The sequence below is a fragment of the Dipteris shenzhenensis genome, chromosome 18 (genome assembly GCF_047967505.1).
Source record: "Dipteris shenzhenensis isolate YYH24624 ecotype China chromosome 18, Dip_SZ_1.0, whole genome shotgun sequence".
Classification (NCBI taxonomy): Eukaryota; Viridiplantae; Streptophyta; class Polypodiopsida; order Gleicheniales; family Dipteridaceae; genus Dipteris; species Dipteris shenzhenensis.
This window is the reverse complement of record NC_141613.1, coordinates 15226237-15244330: the sequence shown is the minus strand read 5'-3', so window position 1 is coordinate 15244330 and position 18094 is coordinate 15226237. Positions and strand designations below refer to the sequence as shown.

At 48.7% G+C, this 18094-nt stretch overlaps 1 protein-coding gene across 3 annotated transcripts in view; it reads right to left on the bottom strand.

The window, feature by feature from the left end:
- Positions 1-242: 242 nt before the first annotated feature.
- The window catches only part of LOC147890845 (uncharacterized), an 80373-nt gene continuing 62521 nt past the window's right edge, over positions 243-18094 (bottom strand). For all 3 annotated transcript variants that reach the window (XM_087389728.1, XM_087389731.1, XM_087389729.1), the window contains one exon: positions 243-499. In XM_087389728.1, coding sequence (XP_087245854.1) covers positions 463-499 — 37 coding nt within the window. In that variant the 3' untranslated portion in view covers positions 243-462. The remainder of the gene's footprint in view (positions 500-18094) is intronic.

The window sequence follows — 18094 nt, the reverse complement described above, 5'->3', positions numbered from 1 at the left end:
CTCAATTTGAAGGAAGACTAATAAGATCTATCATGCTTCAATTGCGACATCAATTTATTAATATTTGAAAATGGTATTACAATGGAAATATAACAAGCACATTTAAATCAATGTCCTGGTAAAAATAGATAATTCCAATGATGATGAGTGAAGACTTAATATTAAACTAATTTGGCTTGGTATAACCCAAAGCAAGCCGTTACATTAAGAAGTACAATGCAAAAGTAATCATGAATAAAACATTTCCACACAAGACACCTTGCATTTCAACGAGTCCTCTTAAACACTAAGGACAAAATATTTGAGCTAAGGAAATAATACAATCCATACATATTACGAAGGCTTTGCAAGGCAACATAATATCATCAATCATCACATACCATAGAAGTATAATTGATCAAATTTTTACAAGAGGTTGCCAAGGGTTGTGCCCACTACTCAATACAAACATCTATCATGAGACTATTGTCCTTCACCATTGATCAATCCCATATTATGCCTGTGAAAGACGTTACCCCAAAATGAATCTCTCTCTCTCTCTCTCCTCGAAACAAAATCTATCATGAAACTATTGTCCTTCACTACTGATCAATCCAGATTTTACTGGTAAACAATCTCTCTCTCTCTCTCTCTCTCACACACACACACACACTCACACACACACACACACAAAAACGATCTCACACATTTTTAACCAGTATAATCTGGCATTGATGATATTGATATGTAGTCAACCACTAGCATGACTATGTTGTACTTAGTACTATCATTTTGCATTTTTTGCATTCTGCATTAGTGTGGATGCTCGTTTAGTAGCTCCACACTCCCTACTAGGAGATGATATAGACCTCACCTGGCCCACACCTCGGACACCCTTGCTTCAGTAATATACGATAGTCAACCTTGGGAAAACTAAGGTTATGGTCTTCAACACCTCAGGAGCAGTGCTCCGCCGACTCAGCTTCACTTATCATGGCAAGCCAGTGGAGATAAGAAATCCTACACGTATTTGGGAGCAGTCTTCACAGGACCCCTCTTCACGATGACCCAAGCACCCCAAGCACGACTTACACAGGGACGGGGTGCTTTGGCTCAACTAGAGGGACAATGCTTCCAAGCACACTTTCAAGATCCACCGCAAAGGGCTGGCTTTTCGATACGCTAGTGCAAGCCATTCCCGTGTATGCAACGCCCTTTTTGGAGTGCAATCCAGAGTGGATGAAATTTGAGTGGCTACAGGTGATCATGGGGTCCAGGATGATTCGGTGTAAGCCTTCAGTCCCACAAGAGATAGTATAGGCAGAGTTCACCATGACACATCTTCAGGTTGATGCCATCTTTCAAACACTGACTTTCATCCACATAGTCTGAGACTTACCTCTCTGGAGACTTTCGAGGCTAGCCCTCGAGTCATCTAAACAAATATGCGAGGGCAGGGTAGACACATGGTATGCACATATACCCACTTGGCTTGCCAAGCATGGTATCCAGATGCACAGACTACCTCCCTTTCCGTAAAGCATGGATGCACGTCCTAAGTTGATCCCACGAGATGAGATCAATCGTAGCATATACGATTAAATCTCCTCCAACTACACACATCTCGGACTTGGGGAGGGGACCAAGAGTTCCCCACCAAGATCCAATTCTATCACGACCAATTAGTGTCGGAGGAGGGATTCATCATCAGACCCCAGTACCTCGAGGATAGAGGAGTCTCACATGCACTGAGGATTGCCATCGGACAAATGCAGGTTTCGTCCCATCAAGAGAGGATTTAGGCGAGGAAAGTTGCAGGTATGACCAGAGAGCAGAGGATTTACATGCTATCTACGCTGGGGGCAATTGAGACAGAAGAGCATTTGCTCTATATTTACCTAGCCTATTATAATATACGGGGATGCTACCACTGTCTCTGCCTGGAGGCGAGTGACTTCGGTCCACTATCACGACCCATGACCAGGTCTATATTGGGCTCTATTTGACGGAGATGCGTCGTCACAAGGAGACACTAATGCGACAGATCAAAGAGAAATAGGAGGTAGCTAGACCACAAGACATGGAGGCTAACCGGACACAACTGAGACTTCTATATATATGAGTCAACCTTAGGACATAGTTCAATAGAGGAGGAGCTAGCTGATATGAGGGCATCCCGAATCAGCAAACCACCGACGCAGTACCACTGAGAGAGGGACGCAGAGATCACGCAAGAGACTGAGTGTCCAGAGCACGTTCTATTGAGGTCAAACCTATCACAGCTCTCCTCAGGGGGAACAGAGAGAGACGAGGGGTCGCATTGGACATAGCCCAGAGAGTTCAAAGATCAAGGAGACCGCGCCTCCCACCAGAGCGCGAGACGACTCGACAGACGCCGATATGAGATATTTTCACAACTCACCAGAGAGCCATTACTATGTCGGGCATCAGTTTTTGAGCTCCAGCTCCGAGGTTGACTTGATTCAACTTGTACTTGATTGCTATTTGACTAACTATGATTTTGCTAGCATAGACTAGTAGGGCCCTAGCGTGCCCTTTTCTACTTGAGGCTTGTATGAGTCTACTTTTTTAAGGCACTTTGTCCCATAGACCCGTGAGGCCTCCCGTGGACATTAATACATCTCTCTCTCCCCCCATGGAGGAAAGGTGAGGGACTACTTGAATGAAGCCAAGAACAAAACATGACAATGATGGAGTCTACTGCTCTGTGCACCCCAAGTAGCTCAGAGGCTCAAATGAAGCATGGCTACTTGACCCAACAAATTGGTCTTGGGAAATAAGCCAACATCTTGAAACTCGACCAAGCCTAACAGAGAGACCCATCAAAGCCAATAGAAAGACTTCCACAATACATCCCCCTTGGCTTCATAGCAGGACTTGCTAGGAAGCCACACACCACTCATAAAGGAAATAAAACATCATTTGAGGACTTTCCAAGGCTGAGAACCTTTACTGACTCAAGGACACAAGACTCATTATTACAAGCATTTTTTGGGGACTACCCAAGGCAAAGTACCCAAGCACACATAGAATAGATCAGAAACAAAAGTCTCGATCTTAAGGTATATAGACCTCTGAATGGAAAGAGAGATCTCTCATGTCAACAGTAAGAGCATGAGTCGGTGTCGAAGCATCATCTTCTTCGTCTTCACTTGTTGCAGCCCCAACCAAGTTTGCATGATCCTTGTGTTGTTGCTTGGCAAGCTTCTAGAAGCAGTAATCCTCGGTGTGACCAAGCTTCCCATAGTGATTGCATTTGAAAAGCTTGAATTTGCCTTTGCCCTTGGAGTACAGTGCACTGGAGTCCGGAGTGTCTGCATACCGTCTTTCATGACCAATGAGCATACCATATCATGATAACCCATTTGTGTCACACGCAATGCTGGTATGACCTCCCGATACTTAGAAATTTCCTCAATGCTCGAGAGGGACCTTTAGATTAGCAAGCTGAGTGATAAGGAATTCCATATGATTCAAGTGAGCAAGAAGAGAGTCTTCATGCTTCATTTGCAACTTAAAGAATTCATGTCTGAGGACTACCTTTGAGTTGATGATTTTGTTGCCGAATAATTCTTCAAATAAGTCGTGAGCAATGGAGTCAAAATCAAAATGATGAATAACTTCATCACCCAACCCCAAACCAATGAGAGAAAGAGCTTTGTCATTCAGATTCTCCTAGTGTGCAATTTTCTTTTCATCTGATTGTGACTTTTTCTCCTTGCAACTAACAACATGCCACACTCCATCTTTTGTAAGTACAAGATGCATCTTTGTTTGCCATGTAGGGAAGTTCTTACCAGAAAACTTCTCGAACGAAATGGTAGTTGATTTGGAAGACTCCATGGCTAGAAAAGAGTGAAAATGCAAGTGTAGCTATGGAAAGATCACCTTGGTAAGTTCTTCATGAGCTGGAGCAGGTCTGGAACTTCTTCATGGCAGACAAAAGTAGGACAGAAACTGTAAAATCAACAACAGCTCCAAGAGAATGACGGGCAGAATACGAACACCAACTTGCGGGCAGAAGGAGCAAATGGCAGGCTGATGGAGCAGAGGTCAACGATGAAGAGCATGGACAGGTTCACGTTGAGCTGCCTACATCATGCTTGGGCTGCCAAATCATTGAGCTCAAGAACAAAATCCGCACGCAGAAACAAATTTCATCACTTCTTGCAGCAGCTGTAACTTTTCACAGAAAGTCGGATTGCAATGATGTAAAAACGAAATTTATAGTACTCAAGCTTCTCTACAACTTTGCTGAAGACACAAAGCCATGATTTTGCTTCCAAATCCGGATAGAAGCGTCACATCGTCCGCAGGTCAAAGAAAGAGCAACAAAAACAGCACCAAACCAGGACGTCTTTGTAGCTGAAGGAAGGAGAAGAGAGGTGGCAGATCATGGCATGGTGAAGAGAGGCGGTGGTCGATGTAGATCACTTCCTCCAAAAGCTCCAAACAATGGTGAGGCTAAGGGAGGGGAAAGTAGAAAGGAAGGAGGAGAAATGAGTACCTTCCAGGCAGGAGAAGGGAGAGTAGCGTCATTGGCCTCCCTTACCTCATCCTCTTGGAAGGGAAAGGGAAAGAGAGAGTAGAGCTAAGAACATCGCTCTGATACATTTCACGATCAGGTCTGTGTAAAGCTCTGCCTGCTTGAGATGCGCCGACAAAGAGACACACTGATGCGACAGGCCAGAGAGCAGCATGCCAGCGTAGCCGAGGGAGAGGAGCTTGATGAGATGAGAGCATCATGGATCAACAAAGGAGTGCCCTCCACGATGTGGCTAGACGAGGGACACACACTCCGTGCGACACAAAGAGAGCCCAGAGTATGCACGATCGAGGTTTGGTCTATCTCATCCCTTCTCAGAGGCGACCGCCATAGACAAGGCATCACCCTTGATGTAGCACACCGGATCCAGAGATCGACGAGGAGACCATGCCCTCCCCCACGTCGCGAGACAGCTCGACAGACACAAATACGAGAGCTTCTCACATCTCATCAGAGTGCCACCAGGTTACCTCGATATATGGAACCTGAGCATGTACTAGGAGTGCTAGCCCTGAGCGCCTAACACGCTTCTATTACTTGGCTATTCTAGTATTTTGTTCACTAACCGAGGATGTTAGCATTTTAGCTTTTGCTTTCAATTTTCAGCTTTTAGTTCTCAATAAGGGTCGGCAACACGAGGCTATGGAGACAACGTGTTGGGGAAGCATGCACTTGAATAGGTACAAGATTGCACGTCCATCATGATGACACAAGGCTACAGAGAGGACGTGTTAGGGAAGCATGCACTTGAACATGCAATGTCCATTTTCCTAGCTGAAATGTGGCACTGATGGGTGAGAAGACACATGTGGATAAAGTCCCCATCGAAATGAAGAAGCAAGGAACGAAGTTCCAAGAGAAGTGAGGAAAGAAAAGAACAAGAAAAGAATGAGGAAAAGAAAAGAGTTGAAAAGTTAATATTTCATAAAGAAACATAAAAACACCAATGAGAATTCTTTTCAAGTAGGTACTAACAATAAAAAATAGTGAACACAATAATAAATGAGAAAACCACATTAGCTATTCAATCTATTCAAGGCTCCAATCAATGGCAATTCATATGTGGGACCAACCAATATCAATATACCTAGATGAATCCAAGAACATTCCCAAACTCATTCTCTAAAAACACAACATAGTGCAGTTTCAATCTCATGATAGTCACTCACAAGGTTGAAAACCATAAACTCCATCATGCATAGCAAGGACTAGCTACTATGACATCCCCACTGACGTCATCAGCGCCCAACAGTGGGTGTAGACCATAGTATAAAAATATGCTCTCACACATACAAATCCACACACCCACACATACTTGAGCATCCATATCAAGCTTGCTCTCACTACCATATGTTGTAAAGCATCAAATCTGTAATTTTCTCTTATAGCCTCCATCCATGCTTGTGTCCTATGATTTCCATCCTAGGACTAGCACAAAGGAAAAAATGCAAGCTATGATGAAACAACTCAAGGATATGAAGGGGTCACCGAAGGTTGCATGCAAGGCAATGGAGGAGCTCAAATCAGAACATAAATATGAACAGCTAAGAAAGGAAATGGCAGCCATGCAGACCATGCAGGGAACACATAAGGTAAATCATGAAAGGGATGGCTGACAAACACACTGAATTTTCACAACAAATAACCAAGGGAAGGAAAGAGATGCTAGAATGGAAAGGTAATTCAGCCCCTAAAAAAGAATTCATATCAGATGCTCTAGAGGAAGATAAGAGGAGAAATATAAAGCCCTGAATATACTTGTTAGGGGACTGGCAGTAGGTGACACCTTGATGTGCGGCGCTGAAGGCTGGATCCAAATAATCTTCATAGGGTTTGGGGTTTAGTTAGAGACTATCAAGTTTGACACTAGAGTCACCAAGGCGACTAGCAGAGAGAAGGGTTAGCACGGCCTCGTGCACACATATCGAAATGGTTTGCCAGTCAAGTATTCAAATGGGCCAACTCCCCCCTTCTAGTATAGCTTGAATGCCCCATCCCCCCTGCTTCCCCAAGATGAGATCAACCCGTATCATACGGTTTACATGTCACGGACATTAGAGGGAGGCAACCAGCTCAGCCTCCCCCTCCCCCTCTCCCCCCCCCCCCTCTCTCTCTCTTCCCCCCCCCCATTGAGATGTAGATCCAAGGTCTAGATCTCAAACCAAAGACTTCTTCCAACACAGTTTTAGCAACTAGACCCCTGGGACTAGATGTATGTTCCATGGAGCTACCCACATGTTATATGTCACAGAGATCTTCCTCCAGCCTTGACAAGGAGGCTTGCTTGGAGCACAACCCAATCCCAACAATCCATCATGTGGTATCATGTTTTGCAGCCACTCCCTCCCCCTCTCCCCCCCCCCCCCCCCCCCTCTCTCTCTTCCCCCCCCCCCACAAAACATGGAAATCCATTTGGTAGGTTTACATTGAGATGTAGATCCAAGGTCTAGATCTCAAACCAAAGACTTCTTCCAACACAGTTTTAGCAACTAGACCCCTGGGACTAGATGTATGTTCCATGGAGCTACCCACAAGTTATATGTCACAGAGATCTTCCTCTAGCCTTGAAAAGGAGGCTTGCTTGGAGCACAACCCAATCCCAACAATCCATCATATGGTATCATGTTTTGCAGCCACAAGAAAGGATAAGACATCGATCTACGACTGAAAGACAAGAGTAGGCATATGCTAGGTCATCACTTCTTGTGGATCGTATATGAAGACAAGGCCATGCATGAGCTTCTCTTTGAAGCTTGCTCCAAACGTACCACAAGTAGGAAGATTCACAATCTCAATTAGCCTAAATGCAGGTCTGCTATAATAAGGATTCAATTTCTACCCATGGAACCAAATCGTACAAAGACTTGGGGTTTCGGCCTTAACTTTGATGCCTTGGACCCACAATATAGGCCAAAGAGCCAAGGATGCCTTTACGCAGTCTCTTTCGCCACCATTTTGCAGGACGATTGATATGCCAAAGGTTATTTGCACTCTGCAAAGCCCAAGGCAAGCGCAAGAGAACTTTGTACGGGACAGCTGTAAAGGACAGCATGACAACCTTGGCAAATGAAGAGTCTAGTCCTGAAGCCGGTCTTCAATCTCTAATGGGGGTACGGGTAAAAAATCATGAAGCATAAAAGTATATTTTGCAGCAGCCAAGGGAAAAGAAAGAGGGATCCCTTCATCATGAACAACATCTGCTACCGAAGGGATTCCTTTAAGACTTAGAAAATAAGAGTATCGAAGCTTTTGTAAAGCCAACGGAGGGGAAAGACCCTCGACCAATGTGTGCTCTCAGATTCTAAAGAGTTTCCTTGTAAAAAATCCCTACCATGCCATTCTAGATGAGAAAGAAAGGAGGCGCCGTCCTGCTTGTCTTTCCCAAACTCCAATTGTTGAAGCCCCGTCCACCAATCCAGGAGTCTACATCCGGAAGACACTCTGTCAGCCTCCTCCAAAAGGATGGGCAGTGCTATCTCCACGCTAGGGCATACACGTATAGGATCCCAATCCGGGACTCTCCCGTCCTAACTTCCATCCAAACTGCCCGTTCTGGGATAAGCTCACCTTGATTGTAGACCTCTAGAGCCAAAGTCTGTGAGACCGAGATGCAAATCCCTCCGCTCCGTCCTATTGCAAAGGACCACTCCTCCGGACCTCTCCCTCGGAGGAGGTGGTGGTGCTGTCTGATGTCTGCCGTTGAGAACATATGCTCTTGGATCAAAAGGATGTCCACTGTCCGTCCTACCACTGCCCTCTGCAACTCTTGTCGGAGTATCAGATACTGCGGTTGACTACGAGTAAGGTCGTGGAGCCCGTGCACGTTCCAAGTCACTATGGTTCAACTCATGAGGACAGGGGCGCAGAGAACAAGGCTCTCCTGTGAGTGGGTGCCTGTTCCAAAAAGACTGCCTTATGTGACTTTGTCAGGGGTTTGGAGGGCGAATAGTCCGTGTCTATGCGACGACGTACTAGGGTGGATACCGGCTCAATGTCGATCTTCTGTGCTCACTTCATCATGAGGGAGACTTCCACCCCGAACCGCTTCGCACACTTCTAGAGGAGCCAGTAGTATGCTCGATCAACCGTTGCCTCGAGTGGCAATCTGATAACTCCTACCGCCAAACCACACATCGTCTCCTCTCACGTGAAGCTCAATTGAAAATTCACCTCCGTACCATGGGCGTACCAAAGATCCAGTCCCCGTGCTCCCATCCACTTGTCCATCATGAGTGAAATCTGATCTCCCACAATAACATCAAATACCCTCTGGGCTTTACTTCTCCAACCCTATAAAGGCAAACTGGAAACTCCAAACGGGGTGTGTCTGAGAGCCCACTGCGGTGATTAAACCCCCCTTCCGTGGTTGTAGGATCATAAGCATTACCTCCAGCAGCGATAAAGGATAGGACTCCGGAACCTCTAGAAGTCCCACGATAAGGGGTGTCCAGGCTGGACGTGGGGAGCTGTTGACCTAGAAGACGAGCCTCGTCTCTTTGGCTCCCTCCCCAAATGGGCCTGATGCTACGGTGAGGGAGCAGAAGGGGACATCGTCTTACCCTTGCTTGTTGGCATGGGTGTCGAAGCAGGGGACGTCGTCTTACCCTTGCCTGTTGGCTGCTACTGCTCCTCATGTGTCTCGCGGACAACCTTCTCTCTCTCTCTCTCTCTCTCTCTCTCTCTCTCTCTCTCTCTCTCTCTCTCTCTCTCTGCGTCTCGTCCTCTACCTACGGCGCTTGCAAGCTTGTTTGCTTGGTTTTTTTTTCTTTTTAACCTGGGTCCAGTCCCCTTCCGAGGAGGTCACCTAGGGGTATGAGACTCCTGCTGCTCTTGTCTGCTGACTCTGCCTACTCTCCGGGGGAGGGGGGAGGTACTCGGCCATGGCCACGGAGGCAATCTCTAGCTAGGTGACCCATCTGTCTGTCCCGAAGACACTGGCCTGGTAGCCTAGAAATCTCCATTCACTGGCAAAGTGTGTCCCCTTCAAGGGTCTATAGGAGGATCAACTCTGGGAGGGACTCTAGGCTCTCAACCACCAGTTTGATCCTGGGGACCCTATCATCTGCTACAACTGAGGTGGTCGACTTTGGCGGGGACTCGAACACGGTGCCAAATGCTCGGCCAATGGACGGGAGGATGGCTCGATACTCCTTGGGGAGCCCTAAGAAGCGGAGCGTAACCAAAAAACGGGAAACATGGTGTGTCGTGTCCATGTCCTCCATTGTAAACCCATGATACCAAGAAAAGAGGTAAACTAGATGCGGGCCACTGAGGATGGGGCTATGCTCCACGAGTGTCGAGGCAGTGTCGAGGAAGCTCAGCTGGATGAGGAAAATGCCTCTTCCATCTAATGTCCAGCTTGCCCACAATTCTGCCCACGAGCGCCTTGTCCTGGAGGGGCTGAACTGCCTAATGTACCTGTTGCTTGTCAATTGGGGAAAGAAGAACCTTAACGGATGTGGGATTCGAGGGTGCGGCCATAGAGCCCCTTTTGCCAGACCAAGGGTCACCACCAAGTTTTTATTTCGCCTTAATAAGCACAAATGCTCCCGCTGCAAGGAAGAGGAGAAAAAAGGGGGAGGGGGGTGAGGAAGAAGGGCATCGGAGGGGGAGGCGAAGGCGAGGCAGAGGAGGAGAGAAGGAGGGAATGAAGGAGTGGAAGGAAGGTGGGGAAAGAGAGCCTACGGGGGAGGAAAGAGGGACAGAGAAGAGGGTGGGAGAGGCGGAGGGAAAAGATGTCAGGGGAGGCAAGAAGGCAGGGGGAGGCGAGAAGGCGGAGGGGATAGATGGCGGGGAGGCGAGATGGTGGCGAGGAGGAAGGGCGGAGCGGGGCGGAGCAGCAGCACAGGAGGGGGGCGGGAGGGCGGCGAAGGGGAGGCGTTAAGGCGGAAGGGGCGGGGTAAAGGAGCAGTGGGCAGCAAGGAGGCAGCGGGCCAGCCAAGCCCGCCCCAGACGGAGGGGGGAGCTCACCTGCGCAGCTCAACTCCTTAGTTAAGCAATATCTTAAGCACTAGTCCAATGCATAATTTGATATTTTTCTTCTTCCTCTTCCACATCTACTTCTGTATCCCGGGGAAGTTCTCGTCATAAGCGCAGAAGAAGGAGATCTAGAACTCAAAGCAGAGACTTGAAGGAAGGTGGTAAATCGGTACTTTTAATGGAAAGTATGGAACCACTCAAAATGCTTTCGTCAGTTTGATATAGCCTTCAAAATGGGGCACTATTGTGAGAATTCTAAGTTAAAGATTGTAAGTCTTCACCTGACAAACAGTGCAAGTGCTTGGTGGGGAGCTTTTCTAGTTAAAAAAGAGGCTCTAAAGACATGGAAAGACTTTAACAAGCAGTTTTTGCCCAAGAATTTCTTTGATGATGTTCGTACAGCTTGGGAAAGTGTGCATGGAAGCCTCCGGCACCATTGCGTTTTGGATAGCTTATCTTCAGATCACATCCTTCAAAGTAATTTCAGAAAAGATGAAGCTTCGGAAGTATTGAGCGAGATTGCTCCCCAACATACGAACTCAAGTAAGCATGGGTTCAAAGAAGACAAAGCTCCAAGATTTGATGCATTTAGCTTCCGTGGTTGAAATGTTAAGGGAAGACCTCCTTCACACTGTGGTAGAAAAAGCGAAGGGTGTGGATACTAGCAAGAGGGTTGTGGCACCAACCAAGGTTCGAAGAGATTTCAGCCTCGGAAGCCAAGGGGCCCATTCAAGCCCTTCAAAGGGAAGTCAAAGTTTGCTCCTGAACAGATTGAAACCTTCCGAACGGAGGGTAAGTGTTTCCATTGTGGAAAAGAAGGGCATATGGCTGCCCAGTTCCCCGAAAGGCCCGCGGGACCAAGGGAGCAGAAAACGCCAAGAGAGCCAGCAGGAGGAGTCCCAGATATGTTGGGCAGAATCACAGAACCAAGAAACCAAGAACTTTGCCTCACGTGGGGTAAAGTAAGAGATCAAAATGCCTTAATTATTTTTTATCCAAGAGCTGCCGATAATTTCATTTCAGAAAACCTAGCTTTGGGGCTAGGAATTAAGACGGAAGAATTGGGATTATCTTTAAATGCAGAGCATGTTTTGGAAGGGGATCTAGCCAAAGTCACACCTTTGATTGGAAAGCACGGAATGCACGTACAGGACTATGTAGACCATGAAGAGTTTTATGTTTCACCACTTAGGCATTATGATGCTATTTTGGGTATGCCATGGTTCCATAGAAAGGAGGTACTTCTTGATTTTAAAGCCAGAACCCTCAGTTTTGTGCATCAGAATAAGCAACACAAGATTTTGGCCAAGGGAAAAGGCGAGACCATTCTAGTTGTATCAAATATTTCCATTGCTAAATCAATAAAGTCTGCAATTTCTGCGTATATGGTCTCTGTTAAAGAGAAAGAGGGTGAACCTCAAGTGAGAAAAAGTCCTTTAGAAAAAGAAAAATTTGACTTTCTAGAATCTTTCAAAGATTGTTTTTTCGATTCTCCACCAGGAGAGCTTAGAGAGAGCATTTGCTGATTTTGGTACAGCCATCCATTGCTTTTGGAAATGGAGCATATACCTCCGGAACGACCTGAAGATCATGTTATAGAGCTCCTTTCAGGAAGTGAGCCCCCTAATCAGCCACCTTATCGTGTGAGTGCAGCCCATACTGAAGAGATTATGGCACAGGTACATGATTTGCTCTCCAAAGGACTTATCAGGCGTAGTTCCTCACCCTTTTGTTCACCAATTCTCTTAGTTAAAGAAGGATGGCTCTTATCGTATGTGTGTGGATTATAGAGCTCTTAATAAAATGACAGTCAGGAACATGTTTCCAATCCCTCGCATAGATAATATTTTGGACAGATTGAAAGGGGCCACGATTTTCAGCCATATTGATTTAAAAAGTGGATATCATCAGATAAGGATCCACCCACAAGTTGTCCATAAGCTTTTCGGACCACTTTTGTACTTCATGAGTTTTTGGTGATGCCTTTTGGGCTTACCAATGCACTAGACACTTTCAATCGTATGGCGGACAGAATTTTCAGATCCTACAGTCACTTTACAGATACTTTTTTTAATGACATTTTGGTCTTTTCTAAGACAGAAGAAGAGCACAAAGAGCACTTGGCTACTGTGTTTCAGGAACTAAGAAATCATAAACTTTTTATTAATGCCAAAAAGAGTGAATTCTTTCTTGATGAGATTCATTATCTTGGACACATTATTTTCAAGGAAGGGATTAGGATAGATCCAGCCAAGATTAAAGCTATACAGGAATGGCCAGAGCCACCTTGGTACATGAAGTACGCAGCTTTCTTGGGCTTTGTTCCTATTACAGACGCTTCATCCGACACTTTGCTGATATAGCAGCGCAGCCCCCTTACATGACTTGACCAAGAAAAATGTAGTTTTCAGGTGGAGAGATAGACAAAGGACAGATTTTAATGCTCTTAAAGAAAAGCTAATGATCGAGCCTACTCTCATTGTTTCAGATTTACAGAAACCGTTTGATGTGGACTGTGATGCATGTGGAGAGTGTGTGGGAGGTGCCCTCCATCAAGAAGGCTGGGTTATAGCTTATGAAAGCAGAAGGCTGCGTGATGCCGAGATGCTTTTGGGTGTTTATGAGAAAGAGGGGTTGCGGTTGCTTTATCTAGAAGGCCTAAAGTGAATAATGTCACCATAGCATATCACCGGGACTTGGAGGCCATGAAAGAGCTTTATTTACAGGATCCAGATTTCGGAGAGACCATAAGAAATATTCGGCAGGGAGTATCATCCAGCCAGTATATACTGAAAGACAGATTTATTCATGCTTTAAATATTTGGAAGCATTATCTTCTTGGAGCTGACTTTACAATCAAGACCGACCTCCAGAGTCTCAAGTATTTCTTGACTCAGACCAAGATCTCCGAAAAGCAGAAGTGGCCAAATTTTCTGTCCACTACACATGCCATTGAGATAGATTTCTTTTGGCCAGGGATGCGGAACGACATCCACAAGTTTGTAACTCAATGTCTTACGTGCCAGAAGGTAAAGTGTGATAGCGCAAGACCCCATAACTTCTCATGCGCTGCCTATACCGCAAGGACCATGGGAAAGCATTGCCATGGATTTCATCTTTGATCTTCCTAGATCCAGTACGGGAATGATGGGTTATGGACCATCATTGACAGGTTCAGCAAGCAGGCCCATTTCATTCCCCTAGGAAAAACTATTAAGGTAGATCACATGGCCCGATTATTTTTGGCACAGATCTTCAAGCACCATGGGATGCCTAAGTTGATTGTTAGTGATCGAGACCCCAAGATGACTAGTTTATTCTGGAAAGCATCATTTGATAATATGGGGCCGAAGCTGGACTTTTCATCTTCTTTTAATCCTCAGTCAGACGCACAAGGTGAGATTGCCAATTCCACGGTATTGGATCTTCCCAAGTGTTATGCATCCGAGCAGAAGGTCGAATGAAAATCACAAAGTTGTGGATTGAGTCCCTAGCTCCTGCGAGCTCCCTCCCCCTTCGCTCCCCGTCTACCCCCCCCTCGCTACCTGCGCGGCCCTCTCCCTCCCTCCGTCGACTGCTGCCGTGCAGTCTTCGCCCCCCCTCTCCACTACGCTCTCCCCCTCTCCGCCAACTCCTCCGCCCATCGCTACCCCCCCCCTCTCCTCGCCACACTCATTCCGTCCCGATCCGTCTCGCTCCCCTCCTCTCCTCTCCTCTCACCTCACCCCATCCCACCTCCCTCCGTTCCGCTCCACTCACCTCGCCCTTCCCGCCTCGACCCCCCTCTCTCCGCTCCACCCCGCCCACCCGCTCCGTTCACCTCACCCCGCTCCACTCACCGCACCCCGCTCCACTACGCTCACCTCACCCAACCCGCCTCACACCACTCACCTTAGTTCACCTCACCACCCTTAGTCCTCGCCTTTTTTTTTTTTTTTTGGCCACCCCTTGTCCCCGCCCACCTTCTTCCACCCTTAGCCCCTTACCTCTCACCTCCCTCTTCTTTTCCCTTCACCTGCCTCGGGAGTTCGCAGTTAGTCAAGCGATATGGCGGCTACGTGCCCGGAACCGGTGGCCCAGACGGACCCCCCTCCACCAGCCTATCGCGTTACTTTGACAGAGCACCAGGTCTCCTTGGTGAAGCAGGCCGCCACGGACTTCTCCCAGACATCAGTTTATGGGAGGGTCATTGGCTTCTCTCCTTCACGAGCAGACATCAGGGATTGGTTGCAACTTGCAGTCCACCCTCTACCTCGAGGACAGTCACATTGAGGAGCTGGCACTCATGGGACGTGGCATTTTCTGGCTTAAGCTCTCCTCAGCACAGGCTGCGAGCAACATAGTCAGGCGATCTCCTACTTCTGTGGGTGGGAAGATCATCCTCATGGTCCCTTGGTACAGGGGATTCAGTGTAGCGGACTTCGATTCCCGCTTTCGCATTCCTCGACACCCAGTTACCCTTATCTTCCCAGGTCTCGCAACCGAGCTTCGCGCGATCATCAAGGACCTAGGGGCGCACTTTGGTTGGCCTATGCAGGACACTTGCGTTGATGCGGCGGTAGCCCAAGGGGTGCCACGTGTCAAAGTGGCAGTCCTTGATCCACAGAGCATCCCGTCGGAGTTCGAGATAGAGACAGATACAAGTGTGGTGACGCAGCGCATTCTGGTCACTGGTCGCCCAAACCAGTGTCTGAGATGCCATGACTTCGGGCACCAGGCTCGCTCTTGTCCTCGCTTCATGGGTACAAATTCCCAGAAGACCCCCGTTCAGGCAGCTCAGGATACTCCGCTCCAGTCAGCGACATCCCCTCCCGAAGGGGAAGGCTGGACGGAAGTCAAACGAAAACGGAAGGGCAACAAGGCAGGTCCCAAAAAACCTTCCCAGCCACAGCCAGAGCCCCCTCAAATGTTCCCTACTCATCAGCAGCCCGGTAAGGGAAAGGAGAAAGGAAAGGAGAAGGTCAGCCAGCCTCCCCCTCATGCCTCACCCCGCCCTCCCCCACCTCCCCCCTCCTCGATTCTCCGACCCCCACCCCCCCCTCCAGGATCACCCCCCGCACCAGTGGTTTCCGCTCCACCCTCTTCCTCGAGCATGACCCAGAAGGAACCCCCCCCCCCACCTGCGCCACCTTCAGCCCCGAAGCCTGCACAGACCTCACCCTCGTCTATCCTTCCGGGCCCGACGGCGGGGATAGGCCTTTCCCCACAGGTGGCCAGCACCCCTCCCTCCGGTTCAGACTCCTCATCTTCGTCCCCAAGCCCAAGGGCTGCTCCTAGAGCTCTTCCATTGGAGTTTTACCAAGCAGGTCCTTGGGACTACTTGGATGCAGCGGGTATTGGCTCCTTTCCCGCATGCCTAGACATCAGCATCTTCTTCCTCCGCAAGGGAGCGGAGGGTAAGGTGTCCATCCTGGCTCCGCACGATGGTCCTAGCTATTCCTTCACTATCTCCAGTGAAGGGAATGAGCAATGGACGAATGAAAATGTTTGGGAGACGATACGAGACCAGACCAGACCCAGGAGCAGGTGCAGGACTGGATTGGTAGCAGAGCAACGGAGCTTCTTCAGCAGCAGTGGCAGGAGGGCGATGTTCGTCTGCGTTGGCGCCACAGCGCCAAACGTTTCCGACTCCTGATCATTATCAAACCACCGCTGGAGTGGGCCTACGCGAAAGGGCTTCGCCCCTGGAGGACTTCAAAGGTTGCAGGCTTCTACAGCATTTCCTTGGCAGAGGCGTCGAGCTGGTTAGAGAGAGCTTACCACCACGGGACGAAAGGCCTTTCCCCTTTGCTGAAGGTTTTAGAGGATGGGTCCGATGATCCGGCCTCTCCTTCGAAACCTTCACAGAAGCGCCTTCGTCTCCACACAGGACATCCTCCGACCACTTCGAATTCGACCGCAAGCAAACAGTTGTTTGTGGCCCACCTTCCCTCCTCATGAGTTTACGCATTATCTCTTGGAATGTCAACGGGTTCCACTCATCAGGCACCCGTGGCCCCAGGAAGATGGTGCTCAGACAGGAGCTCCAGCCAGCTTTGGTGGGAAAGGTAGATGTGCTCCTACTACAGGAACACAAGGTTTTGGCTTCACAGACTAGTATTTGTGGGAAGGTCCTCACAGGACGCTCCCACACCTACTGGGAACCTTCGATTGGCGAGCAGGGGAGAAGCGGAGGTGTCTGTACCTCCATCGACGCTTCTCTAGTTCAGCATGTGTTTGGTTCTTGCACTTTGATCCCACGATGTGCGCTTTGGGTGGGCTTGCATATTGAGGGATCCCGCATCGGCATCCTCAATATCTACGCTCCGACTGATCTCAGACGTAGATCCGTTTTTTGGAGATCCTTGACAAACCTATTACCAGAGATGGACTCTTGGATTATAGGAGGGGACTTCAACAACCTTGAGACCTTAGAGGATCAGCAGGGAAGGGGCCCGGAGTTCCTCGGTATAGCTCAGGCAGAGCAGGCAGATTGGGACTCCTTCCTCTTTGCAATTGGAGGCCAGGACAGCTGGAGGGAGCCTTCCTTTCGCAGATGGCCTGGGAGTCTGGACTTCTCTTGGGGTTACAGGAGGGAGGGAGGTAGACTCCTAGAGAGACTGGACCGTTTCTATGTCAGTGATTGGGCGCTTGGCAAAGAAGGAGAGTCAGGAGTGGTTCCAGGGACGACACTCTCAGACCATGCCCCAGTCATCCTAGTCCTGGACTCGGCCTCTCAGTCCTCACCTCCACGCTCATGCCGGATCCCAGATTCCATATACACCAGAGCAGCAGTTCACAGCAGGATAGTGGACCTATGGGAGCAGGAGTGGGACCCTACCAGGGATATGGCAGCACAGGTAGCGCAGGCACTTGATGAGTCTAGCCGCATTTGCCAGCAGGAGGCGATTCAGGTCAGACAGCGGTGTTGGGCGCGGGAGAGGGGTCTCAGACGTGACCTCGCCTCGATTCAGAGGATGCAGCAATCTTCTCCAGGCTCTGAGGAGCTCAGACAACAGGAGGTTCGGGCCCGGGCCATGCTAGAGGAGATCACCTAGCGTCGCTCAGAGTTTTCATTTCATGCTTCCAAGTCCTTCTGGGCTAGGAAAGGCGACAGGATGTGCAGGGAGTTCTTCAGGATTCATGGACAGAGGTCAGCAGGGGAACAGCTCCGTTCTCTTAGGACGCAGGATGGTAGTGTCAGGACAGATCCAGATGAGGTCTGGGACTTAGCGACAGACTTCTACAGATCTTTATTCCAGCAGGAGCCCCCAGACCCTCGTGATCGCATTTGCAGGGAGGAGGTGTGGAGATCTACACCGAGACTCGTCCAGCCCAACATGAGCGATACCCTTCTCGCACCCTTCACAGTTGCGGAGATGCAGGATGCGGTGAGTGCTATTGATGGGCAGAATGCCCAGGTGAGGATGGCCTCTCTAGAGCTTTCTTCACCACCTTTTGGGAGCAGATCCACCGGCCCTTGCTCGCAGCCTTCCAGCACATCTTCTCCAGCGGGCAGATGCCAGAGAGCCTTGCAACAGGCCTGATTTGCCTCATCCCCAAAGGGGGGGACCGCCAGGAGATCAGACA